The 14,589-nt window shown below is 37.3% G+C and overlaps 1 protein-coding gene across 1 annotated transcript in view; it reads right to left on the minus strand.

The window, feature by feature from the left end:
- COL19A1 (collagen type XIX alpha 1 chain) overlaps positions 1 to 14,589 on the minus strand; it is a 203,997-nt gene that overhangs the window by 94,096 nt on the left and 95,312 nt on the right. Inside the window, exons 12-14 of the mRNA XM_035895611.1 lie at positions 11,108 to 11,161; positions 1,717 to 1,770; positions 994 to 1,029 (exon numbers count right to left, since the gene is read on the minus strand). Coding sequence (XP_035751504.1) covers positions 994 to 1,029; positions 1,717 to 1,770; positions 11,108 to 11,161 — 144 coding nt within the window. The remainder of the gene's footprint in view (positions 1 to 993; positions 1,030 to 1,716; positions 1,771 to 11,107; positions 11,162 to 14,589) is intronic.

Here is a 14,589-nt window from a genome sequence, read left to right on the forward strand (position 1 = left end):
AACAGCAAATATCAAGCTGGACTGGCATGTGTGTGTGTGTGTGTGTGTGTGTGTGTACAACCGTGTTTTTGCATGGGTGTCTGTGAGTAGGTTTGCACCAGTAACTGGAGTGGGGCTGTGAGCCTCAGGGGGACTGCATGTCCAGGTGCCAGTAACTGGAGAGAGCCAGAGCAGTGGCATCTACTGGTTAGGCTGCGTGTCAGCTCAGCTACTAGAGGGATGTACATTGTATAGATGTATATATTTCCCAGAACCAGACTGTCATCACGATCAGCCAGAGAGGGTAACAGGATGAGGCTGATGGTGCTGTTTGTGTTTGTGGCAGTGCTGAGTGTGTCCATCTGTGTTGACCTATGTGGCCAGACCTGTCTATATGTGTTGTATGTGTGTTTGGGTGCCTACTGGGAATGCACACTCAGCCTCACTACCAGTTGGACCTGAGGGCAAGGAGCTGTGGCAACCTTACATCTATCTGGCTGCTGGATGTATCCCCACACCCTTAACTTTCTGAAAATAGGGTCCTGGGTGTCAAATTTGAACATATGCATGCTATATATAATACTATATTGTACATACGGCATTGCACTAATAACTAAATACTTGATAAAATAACCTGACAATAGAATATTTACAATATCTTAAAAAGCATTAATTAGTTTTGCAAACTTTTACTGAAAAATGTTTTTCACTAAAAATAACAAGGGAATTCTTTCACTTTAACCAGCCTATACTGTCTATACACAGAATAAACCCCCAATATTCTTGTTAGCATTTGGTGGGAAACAAGATGTTTTAAATATGCTTATTTTATTTAAATTTATAAAATTCACTTTTCCCTGCTTCACAATTCATATAGAAAATGCAGAGGCATTCTTAAGAGAGGGACTTGGCTCTTAAATTTAATAATGAAAGTATTTACATTGCAGATAAGCTAAAAATGGCAACATTTCTTAGGGATTTTCTTTTGTCTGTTTGTGTTTTACGTGTACTTACACTCAAGGCAGCTGGTCCTGGAGGTCCTGCATCTCCCTAGTTAAAACAGAAGAGTAAGTAAATCGTCAATCTCTTTCGTTATACGTATTTAACCTCTAGGCATTTTAGAGGATATGCACCACTGCAGAAGTAAATTCAGTATAATCATCAAACATGCTCTGATTACGAAAATATATGAGTAAAGCAATAGTCTTTTTCAGTAATAGCGTAGATGTACACAGTTCACCGCAGGTTAAATGGAAAAAATAAAGCAAGCCTCTGCAAAAATGAATCACAGCTTAAAAAAAGCAATCCTTCAAAACACATTTGCATATGTTAAATTACAAGCTGCAGCTTACATGCACAAGGTGGCTACTGAAGTCAGTGTGGTGGCTCACATGTGTAAAGACATCTGACTGTGTAAAATGTTCACAGAATTAGGTCGCTGAGGTATGAATCACGCTGTGAGACCTTCAGGTTCAGTCCATGGGAGCAAATCAGAGCACCCAGAAAGGAATTCAGAACATCGAATTTGGGCTCCTGCTCTGAACTTCTTTCAAAATTTGTTGTGATAAATACTTGTCTTCCATACTTACAGTTATCTGCATTCATATTCTTCAACCCTTATGCCACACCAACAGCAGCAGTGGTTGTTCATCACAAGTAGATAAGGTAATGTGTTCAATATTGAAAAAATATCATGCACGCTCACATATACATACAACTTTACAGATTTAAAAGTACCTTTTCTCCTTTAGGACCAGCCACACCAGGACTACCAGGGTCACCTTTTAGTCCCTGGGCAAAGAAGAAAAGTGCATATTTGCTGTCATGTGGGGAATGTGTTGGACAAAATCCTGTAGTGCTGTGAATTAGTATACACTAACCAACTAAGCCTTAAAATATTATCACATTATTAGTACTACTATCTCACAATTCTTTATTTTCATTATTTTGCGAACAGAGAAACATGTATCGAAGACTGCATCTGTCTTCAACACATAATTAAACATACACAGCCAAACGATCTACTTGATTGTGCCCCATTATGGCAAGTAGATTGTAGAAATGCAAAGTTCCTTTGCAGTCCCAGTAGGTCTGTGTCTTGCATGGCTGACAAAGATAAATAGAGTACTAGAGAAAGTACTAGCATATTCACTTAACCTTTGCTAAAATTGGGAAAGAGGCAGAGGTGGACAGAGAGCTGTGGATTCTATGTTTCAGGCAGCAATGCTGAGCTGGTGAACTACAGCAATGTACCGCTCAGAGCTGCTGCACATCCTCCAACACTCCAATCACCACCAGTGTTTGAAAAGCCAATTAGAGAAATACTGCAGTCCTTCATACCTCCCTCCTTAGTTCTGCTTTCAGCTAGAGAAGCAGGTAATACTGCCTAGTTTTACACATTACATATGCATGAATTTCACAACTGCAGAATCATAGAATGGTTTGGGTTGCAAGGGGCTTTAAAGGTCATCTAGTCCAACCCCCCTTCAATAAAGCAGAGATATCTTCAACTCGGTCATGTTGCTCGGAGCCCCGTCCAACCTGACCTTGAATGTTTCCAGGGATAGGCATCTATCACCTCTCTGGGCAACCTGTTCCAGTATTTCCAGCATCCTCATCTTATTTACTCCTTATATCTAGTCTGAATCTACCCTTTACAATACCTAAAATACCTTAATTCTGATGCTGGACCAACCTACGAGGAAGTCCTTTTTGTCTAAGCCAAGAGATTTGTCTTGTGCCTTCCCTCCGATGACGGCTTTAGAGGCATGTGACAGGAGAGCACGTACACTGTAAGTCAGAGACAGCTCTACAGGTTCAAAGATTTTACTTAGAAACCAAATGGCAAAAATTTAGGCAATACAGGACTGAATCAATGAGATACTCCACAAGTAGGCCACCATGGTTATTATTGTGGAGGTTAAGAAGGTTGAGGACAGAAAAGATTCATCTACATCTGAATTAGGGTTTAACTTAAGTTCTTCCCAGCCCCCTTTTTGCTCTTGCAAACTCTCTTCCTCAGTTTGCAATAATTGGAAAGATAGAGACAACTGGCACAAAAATGATAAGTAACATCTGTGCCTTGGTGGGTACAGAAACATTAAATCAGTGAGTGTTCTAAATACTGCATATTTGTGCAACTTCACTTCCTGCTAAAATTACATTGATTCACCATCTGGAAGGAACATCATTTAGAACTATATGAGCATTTAAGTACCCACTTTGGATTAAATTTGTGGTTGTTGTAAATACCCCTGATTTAGCTTTGATTTGTCCTTTATTAAGCTTGCCAAATATGTAATAGTTAAATCAGAAGTAGTTTTGCTGTTTGAACTTAAAAAATGTAATAGGCAGATGGATACAAAAAACCAAGCCAAAAAATTGCTTTCTTTTTACAATCTGCATATTTATGACATAGTTTTAATATTGTCTCCATTTACTACATTTTACTTTTCACCTCCTTCTGAAAGACTGCATAAAACACAACTACTCCATATTCTAAAAAGCCATTTTAGGGATTTTTCAGGTATGCAAACTGTATGGATTTGGTTCAAAATCAATATTAGCAAATCAGCAGTGGAACAATAGGTTTCAGAATTAGCTCTTAGGCTGTATATTTACAGAAGAGAAAAGATAAGGGCAAAAAAAAAATCTGCAACTCACGGTGATATATCTGTGTGCCTCTGCTGAATAGAAAAGACAACTGCAGATGAAAGATATGGAACCTAAGCCACGCACTGTCAAACTATGAACCTCATTTTTTCCTAATTGGTGTGTTTAAAGCTTTTAGTAGTGTTCCTGCAGTGCACCTCGGTGAGGTATGCAGTTTGACAGCTACTGCAGAGACAATGACCACAGAGGTTGACCTCTCATAAAAAGGACAAGGGGAAACTACATATTTGACAACAAACCTTACAGTGTTTGAAGCAGGATTTTTGAGTACCCATGAAGATTTTTATAAAAAGCATTTACTTAAAAATACTTGAATTAGCTTTCCTTTGCAGTTTACAACCCCAAGAAAGAAAAGTAGTATCAGAAAAAAAATGCTTAAGGGGTTATCCCATTAGATTTGTTCTACACACTATACATCTTTTAAAAAATATTATTTTAGTAAGTTCCAGACATAGTGAATGCCTGTAAAAACACATCTGGTACTGCACAATGCCTATTCCTCCCTACAGCCACCCTTTTAAAGCTGCCGAGAGGTTTAGCTGCTGCTGACTATCTCTGAAATGACATAAGAAATAAGAATTCCTGTGCTAAGTCAAATCTGTAGCCCCTTCCAGCACAGTACAGTACAGTATCCTATCTCTGGCAGAGACCAGAACCGGATGCTTCAGTAAAATGGATGTGGTTCTCTGAACAGGTACAATCTGGATGATTTTAGATAAGCTTTAAATTAGAAAACCTTATTTTCTGCAATATTTTAGGAGAATGAGGTCAGTTTTGAAAACAACAAACTGTCTTCTATTGATCTATGGAGTCTGTTACCAGATTTGCAAGAAGTTCAAGAACTGAGTAAAAATTCCAGCAGCTCTCATAACAGGGGGTAAATGAATTATTGAATTGTATCCCAATCTAATTCTAGCTTTTTGCAAGCAATATAATAATACACATTTGTGAGTTCATGAACAGACTTCAGCTGGTACTTTTTCTCCTCTGTAAGGACTACAGGTTGGTCTTTTTATAGGTCAGAACAAGCTTACATTATGGTTCCTCTATGGATGCCAAAATGTAAAGTAAGTATTAGAATATGCATGTATAAGGCCAACAAGATAACAACATGGGAAATGGCAGGAATCAGAAATTTTATATATATATATATATATTTAATAAGACAGGTATTACTGTAACAGAATTGCTGACCAACGGAGAAATTACTGGAACAAGTCTATGACAAATATCAATAAGGGTGTAAAGTCAGCAAAATTGGGGCCAACAGGGGAAAGATTAAACTAGAGGCAAGCTTTCTGTTTGGAAGGGGGTGACAATGGTACTTCTTCTGGTGGAAGGAATTTAAAGGAGAAGTTACCAAGTTGGTTGATGCTATTTTTGACTAGTATTTAAAGCAGACTTTCCTGTGATATTAATTTACTGGAGTCTTAGCCGGCCTATAAAACCAACTGGATTAGGAGAGGAAAACAACTGAAAAACAGTAACTGTACTTTAAAACTCTAAAAAGGACCATAGTTTCACAAATTCTTCAAAGGATGGGATTTTATTAATGGTGTCCCAACACTACTGGCATAAAAGGCAACAGTTTTTCTATTTGAATTTTCCTTTTAAACCAGTGACAATCTCATACAATGTCTGTTGTGCTCTGGAGTTCCACATTGAAGAAAAAATAACTTTACTTAGTGATGTGGTAAATATGTTCCTTACTAAGTCTGAGAACATTTTAATCATGCAGAAGTGGTGCCAGGTATAAGCAGGACCAGAAAACGAAACAGGTTTTCACTTCCTATGTTTTCAGTCATTTGGAAAAGATCAGAACGGTCAAAGATTTTGCAAGAAAAGAAAACCAAACAACATTTTCCCTTAAACCATTTCTTTTGGGTCAAGATGATCTGCAAACCGGTACTACTACCATCACTAGCAAAAAAGGACAGAAGATGAAGAGAACAGAGGATTCACAGCTTGCTGCTTGTGCTGGGAAATCACATCTCATATGCCTGTAGCATCTCAGGACCTACACTGGGAAGGAACTGTAGCCCCTAGGAGTATCATCTAACCTGCCCATCAAACAACAGCAACAACTTGAACCAAGTACACATCTTCTATGAGTACTCCCATACACGCTGCAGAGGTTATATTAATAAGGGAAATGTGTGTTGGTGCTTGCACAGGATGGTGAAAGCATCCTGTAATTTAAAGGAGTCTGCTTCTGTAAATTAGATTTTCTTGCAAACTTGTCTGTTCCTTTTAACATTGACACTATGATGTTCAGCTGGGTTTAAAAGCCACACAAAGGATTTGTAAGGGTTTAATGAGCAGACACCTCTCCAGCTGAGACTGACTAGCTGGCAATCCCTGTGACAAAAACTCTGCAGCCCAAACAGGGGGATTTGAATGACAGGCCAGGGAAGTTTGAGGAAGTCTTTTAGCAGTAGACTGATAATGAGCTGATCTGGGAGCAAACACAGAAGCCTCAAGAAAGCAAGGGTAAGGAAAGGAAGCTTACTGGGAAACTCTTACAGAGCTGCCAGAATTTCTAAGGCTTACGCTGCCTGGCAGCAGACAACTGGACTGAAGAGTTTCTGTATGGACTGGAGACCAGAGGGAGCAAGGGCAGCGAGAGCCAGGGTTCTCTGTAACAGCTCGTTGAAGACAAACTACTGAGATGAAAAGACAGATATGGGCCACAACTCAAACCTCACCAGTAGGGTTGAAGAAGACAAGGCCCACGGCCTTTTCTCAGCTGCTATCAGTTACTTACATATCCACAGCTGGGAAATATCTGAGAAGGGCATTAACCTCTCACCCTGAAACAAAATGTTTACCATAATAACAGACATGAGTGTGATCAGAGAAGTCTGAAAAAGAGTACCGAAATAACTGAATTGTTAGCTTTGCATGAAATTATCAATAACAAAACTCTTTCTAGAGTTCAGAAACATTAGGAAAATTGTTATGTTAAGTGTTCCCTCCAAGTAAAACATGCTTTTTGCGCCCTAATGCTTTACTTGATGAATTCTGATTTAACATGCCCTTGCATGTTCACTGAGGCCTGAGAAAACTGCATCATACCCTGAACACTTTCTCAGAGAGAGACAGCAGACAGTGCTCATAGATTATCACAGAAAAGAGACGAAACGGGCAAAACGTACTGGCAGCTGATGACAGGTGCTCTTCCCAATGAAAAAAATGCAAAGATCAGCTGGACCCTAACCAGAGGACTCCAGCAGCCCCTGCAGCAGTCAAGTGTCACTCACTGGGAATGCACCTATTTGTGCAGTATATACTACGCTGCATGCATGCGGCAATGGAAAATGCTGTAAAATTGGCATAATCTTTTGAGGAGAAGAGGTTTTTCACTCTGAAAGATACCTGCTTGGAAAAATATCATTCATTATTTACAATTTTCTGGCCTGCGTTAGAGTAATCTGGCTCAAACTCATATCAGGTTAAAATCTCCTGGAACAATGCATATTATATAAAGTACTGGAAATACAGTAAACAATCCCACACACTAACCAACAATGTGCAACCAAATTATTGTAGATCAAATCAACAATCTCTACTGAGTAATAGAACTTGGAAATACTCTAAAGAGTAAGACAACAGAACTACATTTTCTCCACATTTCAGTCTTAAAATCTAAATTAAAACAACAGCTTCAATCAGCTGTACAACACCAAGCTGTATATGTTAGGATAACTTTCCTAATTTAGCAAAGTACTTTCAAACCTCCAAACAATATACTATTTTTCAATTTATGTCTCCTGTACTTCTAATTATTGCCATTGCTCTTTTCTTGTTAATGTAGTTTAAAAACTTCAAATTGCTACACTACTAGAATTTTCTGGATCCTGAGCAATCCCTATCATCTCCTTATATTTTTATTCCTAACAGAATCCTCAAGCTCTAGATATAACTAAGTATCATTAGCAACTACATACTTTCAAGCAATAGGATTCCTCCCTTGCTATGCAAATATTTTCTTACAATGCTAATACTGAGAGAGTTCAAGATTAGAGAGACAGGCCATGAGGTTGTAAAGGTGAACAACTGTTACTATCATATCAATACATTGGATCCCTTTAAAAATGTTCATATTTCTGTTCACCTTTTCACACAAGCATAAACCACAAAAGGTCCAATCTGTTTTCCATCTTTCCATTGAAAACCTGCAATTTTTTTGATTGAACTTCAGGGGTCCATCCTTTGACATCAGATATGTAAAGAATAACAACATTTTATGTAGGAAAGTTTTTTAAAAGTCACTTAGGGTATCACGTTTCCCAGCAGGAGAAAAAAAAATAATTAGTGAATCACTTGGCTTAATGCTGTAGAGATTATATACTAGAATTTAATTTCAGATTTTTTTACACTTTTTTTTCAATTTACATGAAAGAGTCTGTTCTTCCTCTAGCTGTGCATGACACGTGCTGATAAATATGATAAAACTTTCTGTTTTCACGTAGTTTTGCTGAAGGATTTCATTTATGTCAGCAAAATATTAATTGGTAGTATCCCATGGTATTCATTTCCTACCTGCACCACTGATTAAGAAAATTACATGACTCCAAAAAGAGACTAAAAGTTTCAGTGATAAAGATTTTCTTTCCATTTCAGTTCAACTGACAAGCATATGAATACAACATAGATCTTACTCCACAGATAGTTTCATGGATATTTGTATTGCAAATCTGTCCTTATTCCATATGGGATATGAGCATGATGGAGAAGAAACTGCATTTATCAGGCTTTTTTTCAGGCAGTGTGTCTATGAATCTCCACTTGTTACAGTGATACAAATGTCATTATTAATGTCAAGTGGCTAAAAAAGTCTCAAGGGATAAAACAGAGATAATACTCAAGCAAACCGTCTGTTCATATTATACAGGCAAATACCTGCTTACAGATGCCATGTGAATACATAGCACGGGAGGACTACATTAGTAATGCAGTAAGTTATTTATAACTACTCCTTAAGAAGCTAAAAACAATGGCAACCACATTACTAGTATTTATAGCAAGTATTCATGTTGTCAGATGGATTTTGAATAATTTCCCAGACTGGGACACGGCATTGTAGATCTTGGCCCAGATTCCTGGAGTGATAAACCAGGAGATGTGTAGAGCAGTTAAATATATTCACAGTTCCTGCATCCAAACCTGGTTCTCAATGAGACTAACTGACCCAGTTAGCACAACCAGTGAGGGATGAGGGAATTAAACTTTTTGGGTACCTCTTCATCATTACAGAAGGCCTAGTCTCCAAATCAGGTCTGGCTTCCCCTCTGCCATGCTACTTCATTCCAGCAAGAACTTTTTGTACAGCTAAGAAAACACAAGTAGTAACAGCAAGCAAAACTGTTCTGTGACACCTACTTTCCCGATTTTGATTAAAATAAATTCAAATATGTTTCTACCATTTGTGCAAGATAAAACGTTCAGTCATAATTTTCAAGTTCTTCACTTGAAAGTACGGAACCCATCACTCCCCCAGGGAGGGACAACAGCTGCCAGCAGCCGATACCGCTAGCTTTAAGTATTTTCAGGCTTTCTTTATACAACGCTGCAGATTACAACCGTGAAAGCAGATTAACTTGATTATTTCAGAAATATCAGATGTTACATTTCTGTATGTGGAATGAGTTTGAGAGACACTGATAGCAACCAACAGTCAATGATACACAGTCATTTAAATTTAAACTTAATGACCGGCATCCCCATGCACAGTGATAACTGAATCCAAAGCATTTTATATGTGTTGTTAAAAAGGAATTATGTGTGGATTCAAACAATATAATGTTCTATTGCCTTGTGCACTTTTACTTCCAAAATGTTTTAATGACAATTTCCACAATGATAAGCTACCATTTCTTGACACATTACAACAGTTCAGTAAATATTTCAAAATATAAAGGTTCGATATTTTACACTTTCACAGTGCCATTATGACAAATATGTTCTAGAGTTCACCAGATACTTGGTATATCTTACTCTTCCTAAAAGGTTTATGGAACAAGATCCCATGTAGTAAAGGAGATCGTGTAAGACCAACACAGAAATGTCCCCAGAGCTATGGAAAGAAACACAGACGTGTTTTTTCCATGCTGTCAGCATCTATGTATGCATGACAGAAGTATATGATTCACCTTTACAGACAGGCACGCTACAAGAGAATACCTCTTTGAATACCTAAATGTAGTTTCAGCTCAGTACATAGTACATGTTTTCATATGGAGGACATCTACTATTAGTCAAAAATAGCCTGATTTATCTAGCATTAAATTATAATAAACTAAAACAGGAAAAATATTTTTATAGTTGCAGTGTGTTTAGAAAGCCAGATGACATAAAAAGGGTCATAATTATGTAGTCTGTTTTACTGCATTTTCAGTAGACCCAGCTAGACTGTCACAGCATTTTTGTGTCAAATGCTGACCCTTTTACTCTTTTGGTAAAGTTGCTTAAAAAAGCTTTGCTGAATGTTTTTTACAAATCCTGTATCTGGATTCCAATCCTAATGCCAGTCATTCCCCACAGAATTTGGACAGTCAGGTTCAGATCCCTCTGTGAGCCTTCAACTATGATAATTTGCAATTGGAGAACCAACAGTATCCTGTATTAAAACCTACACCCAGGTTGACACCCAGCTAGGTCAAGGAGGAGACAAAAGTGGAAAAGGGGGATGAAGAAAAATGCTGGATTTATTTTACTATTTTTTTTAAAAAAACTTGCTGTTCAAATCATGCTGGTTGGCCATTTTAGTATTGCATTGACAAAAATTCTGATTTTCTGTCCTCTCATCTTGGTTTTATATATAGAAAAGTAAATTTAAATTTAAAACTAAATTAGGCAAAAGTAAGGTTTATTATTGGGCATGCCTATGGTGTTAGCTCAGGTTCAAGCTTGAATGTGAATTCAATGATCAGGATTATCCAGTATTTTTAGACACAGATTCATGCTCTGTCTCAAATATGGACCAGATCAATTAACTAAGCAGGCAGTGAAATCTGGCAGAGAAAAAGAGTGAAATGTTAACTCAAATTCTCTGTATATTTTCCTTTTTAGAAACCAAAGGTCCAGACCTAGCTTTACGCTGTCTCCAGAAACACCCTCTTTTCCAGCAGATTATCCAACCAGGAATGATTCTCATTTATATTGTGTTGCTTTAATGTCCATGCTTGTTTCAGTTTATCTCATGAGCCCTCAGCAGAAATATCATGGAAACTACCACTTCCTCACCCATAGCTCTCCTGTCCAACCTGAAGCCCTAAGAACTCACAGCTCACCTGAATGCATCTCTTTTTCTTGGCCCATCGTCTTGTGGATGTTAACTCTCCATACATACACATTTTCTAAATCCATTACTCTCCTTACATAAATTCTGAATTTCGTCGCTTAATCATCCCCCCAAAAGTTTGTAACTTGACTGTTTCATTATCATTCAGCTTACCTCTCTTCCATGAATGCCTTCTGGTCCTGGTTCTCCTTTATCTCCTTTTTCACCCTAAAAAGAATGAATATTTATTTTATTATATATACGAGACAAATACTAACCCATGACACTTTTTTAACAGGAAAAATATTTTAAGATTTGGGTCTGTTCTATCTGAAGTGTTACATATACATTGCTGGCTGCAGAAGCGAAACTATTTCTTACACTCCAACAGAAATTGTTTCCAAATAAATGCCTCTGAAAAATGTCTAGTGCTCTGAGAGCTGAAGCTCTCTGTACTTCACAGTGCCACTCAACTTCCATAAAGGCTCAACACAGAAAAATATTCTTGGTTCTCACAGTGCTCTGAGAACATGGTGGTGAAACAGAAGTTTACACTGGGGAACAGTTTTCCTTTTGAAAATCTTAATATTGACGTTAAATTAATTGGTTTTATTCTGAGACTTTTTTAATAAACAATTCTTGTTTTAAATATCTGATAACAGAACTGCCCTCAGTATTATAATTTGTCTTTGACTCATACTGGTATATGGGTCACTGACTGCATTTGAAAAATGGAAACAATTTTTGTTCTCAAAATTTTCTCACAACTATGAATGTGAACAACATTTTGAATCAAAAAGAAAAAAAAAAGGGAAGGATCCTTCAGAATCAACTGCACAGGCTGGTTTCTGTGTTTGCTCATGAAACACTGACTACAAAACACAATATCCTTTGTAGGATACATAAAAGGATTCAGTTCTGTATTATCTCTAACTCCATTTCATCACATATTTCATCAAAGTGAACAAAATGCACCTGCTTAAGAAGTATAATTTAAGGGACAATATCTTGCAGAACCAACAAGTCTAAACAGCTCTATAATTGCAACTCTGTCACCAGACTGACCTTTGTCACATCATAAAAGTAACATAATTCTGATAAAAGCATGAGGACTGACTTTACTAGTCCAAGCTCTTCCTATCAGCCAAAGAAAACAAACAGCCCTGCACTGAATTTCCATTATCTCCAGGCACTATGTTTGTCTGAGCAGAACCTATTCATTATGTCAGCAAGATCTTCATAATTCTGTTAGGTAAATGGTATTGAACTGAGGTCATTCAGCTAACTCCATTTGTGACACAGCCCTGATTCAGAGCTATTCCTCCAGTGGCAATGACAGGGAGCATTTTGTCTAATAATCAGTTTTGTAAAATGAGTTTGTATGAGCTTTCCCAAGCAACTGAAGCCTACTAAAAAATTAGCAACAGCAAACTGTGAATTTAATAATCCCATGCACAAGATGGCTTTGCTAGTTCATTGTTTCCATTTTAATACATCTTGTTGATAACAAACCTAGTGCTATACGTTAGCCTGAATCACACTGTTAAGGTTTTTCCTCAACTATTGCCTTTCTTGTTTGTCAAAAAAAAAAAAAAAAAAATTAAACCAGATAAATCGATGTATTTATTGCAAAAGTTTAAATGACACCAAACAGTTTATAGGAATTAAACACTGGTGATTTTAGTATGTTTAAACTATAAAGTCCTCTTTGTTTTATGGATTAAGGCATTGGCTGCGATAGTAATTTTATTTCACTGTTAGTTTAAAAAAATAGCAATTCAAGTCCCAAACTTACTATTCTTTTTTAAAGAATATTTTAAAGAATATCTTAAATTTTTAGAAGAAACTGTGAAAATGACATTTTACTTTTCATCACTGTGACATGCTGGACGTGTGATACTGCTTTCAGGTTGTTTCAATTAGTATCAGTTACACTGCTACAACCTTGCAACAGCTAAAAAGGTATAGTCATATATTTGACATAGTATCTCCTTATTTGAATACATTTCTAGAAGATCTAAAAATCTTTCCAATTTATGGAGCTGTTTTTTCTTCTATGATTTGTTTATCTGCTTTCATACTTCAGGAGAAAATGATACAAGTATGTAAAGATTTGCTTCAGAAGTAGCAGCATCCTGTAAATTCCTTGATTTATAGGTGGAAACCCAAAGTAAAAGTATCTTGTCATGATTTGTTATGCAACATCTACATTTACATAAAAACCTAAACAGAGAGCCTCAGCCGAAAGACGACCTTCCCCTCACCCCCGCTTATCATTTGCCATGATGTTAGATGAGCAGCATGTGGTGGAGACCATGCTTTTTTCTTCTACAGCAGGCAGACAGGGACTCTAATATGCCTGTGGGCAGTTCTAGACACATACAAGTATGGTTGGTGAATGCAGGGAAGGAGGAAAAGCTCCCATCCTTATGATTTACTAGATATTTGGATTTAAGATGTTTGTCAGCTCTTAGACAAAACGATAAAAACAAACGCCTGTTAATGAGCCTTGGACCTCTGCAGGGTCCCAAGAGCCATGGGCTTTCTGCCAGGTATGTGATTTTACTATGAACCTATTCTGATTTTTTAATGGAGTAAATAATTTGTCCTCACCAAGCCTGTCATACAGAATGTCCATGTCCTCTGTGAAGCCAGAATTCAAGACAGAGGTCCAAGTTTTACAATTTATTCACATGAGAACCGAGCCAAGTCACATTCATTTCTGCCTTTATGGAGTGCACTATACTGCATAATTAACAGCTTCAAATCTAGCCAATTTGCAGAATCACTGAAGCCACTCTGCAGTATAGAGGAGGCTGTTAATAATCAGCATTGTGGCTTACCTCACAGATTAACAAAAACGAGAGAAAAATGTGTCATGCCATTTTATGTTCCTGCCTGCTTTAGTATCTTCAGATGAGACAATTAAAGACTATTTATTGTGAAAACAAGATGACAAAACTCTGGAAGTGCCATGCCTTGTTTATTAGTTAACTAAAACTAATCCAACAGTGAATTATTTGTGTTTCTTTGGGTGCATTCTGCTTTCAATTACCCCAATGGAACAAGCTGATGGGGTTGCGCCAGTATAACCACTGGGAGGGATTCAGTCTGTTGTGTGAGATAGCAGATACGCTGAATTCAGTGGTAACATTCTTTAGAGCCATGTGTTCATGCATGGCCTCTGCAAGATGAGAGTACCAGCCTTCAACTCACGTGCCCACTTAAGGCTGCCTTATTTTCCTTGCATACTATTTCCTCCTAATTAAAAAGGCAAAGCAATGTATGTGGAAATAAAATACATTCATACCTAAAAAAATTGCTAAAAAAGGTAAAGTTGGGGGTTTTTTGCTTTTTTTTTTTTTTTTTTTTTTTTTTCCCCCCAGTGCTTGCCTGTTAATGATACTAATCAGGAATTCCTGATATTCTTTGTTCCAAGCATTTTAAAGTACCGTTGTTAACAACAGCTGAAATACTCTCCAAAGTACACAAGCTATACAGTATCACTAAGTCAGTGCAGATACCTTGTAACTTTTAACCTCTGAAATTCCGTGATTTTACCCTACATATCTTTAAGATAGTTATGGCTTGTTGTTTTTTTAAAATACTTTTCTATATTTTGCTACAGCTCTGTCTCAGCAGAATGCTCTATGTGA

The sequence above is a fragment of the Egretta garzetta genome, unplaced genomic scaffold (assembly GCF_000687185.1).
Source record: "Egretta garzetta isolate BGI_Z169 unplaced genomic scaffold, ASM68718v1 scaffold55, whole genome shotgun sequence".
Classification (NCBI taxonomy): domain Eukaryota; kingdom Metazoa; phylum Chordata; class Aves; order Pelecaniformes; family Ardeidae; genus Egretta; species Egretta garzetta.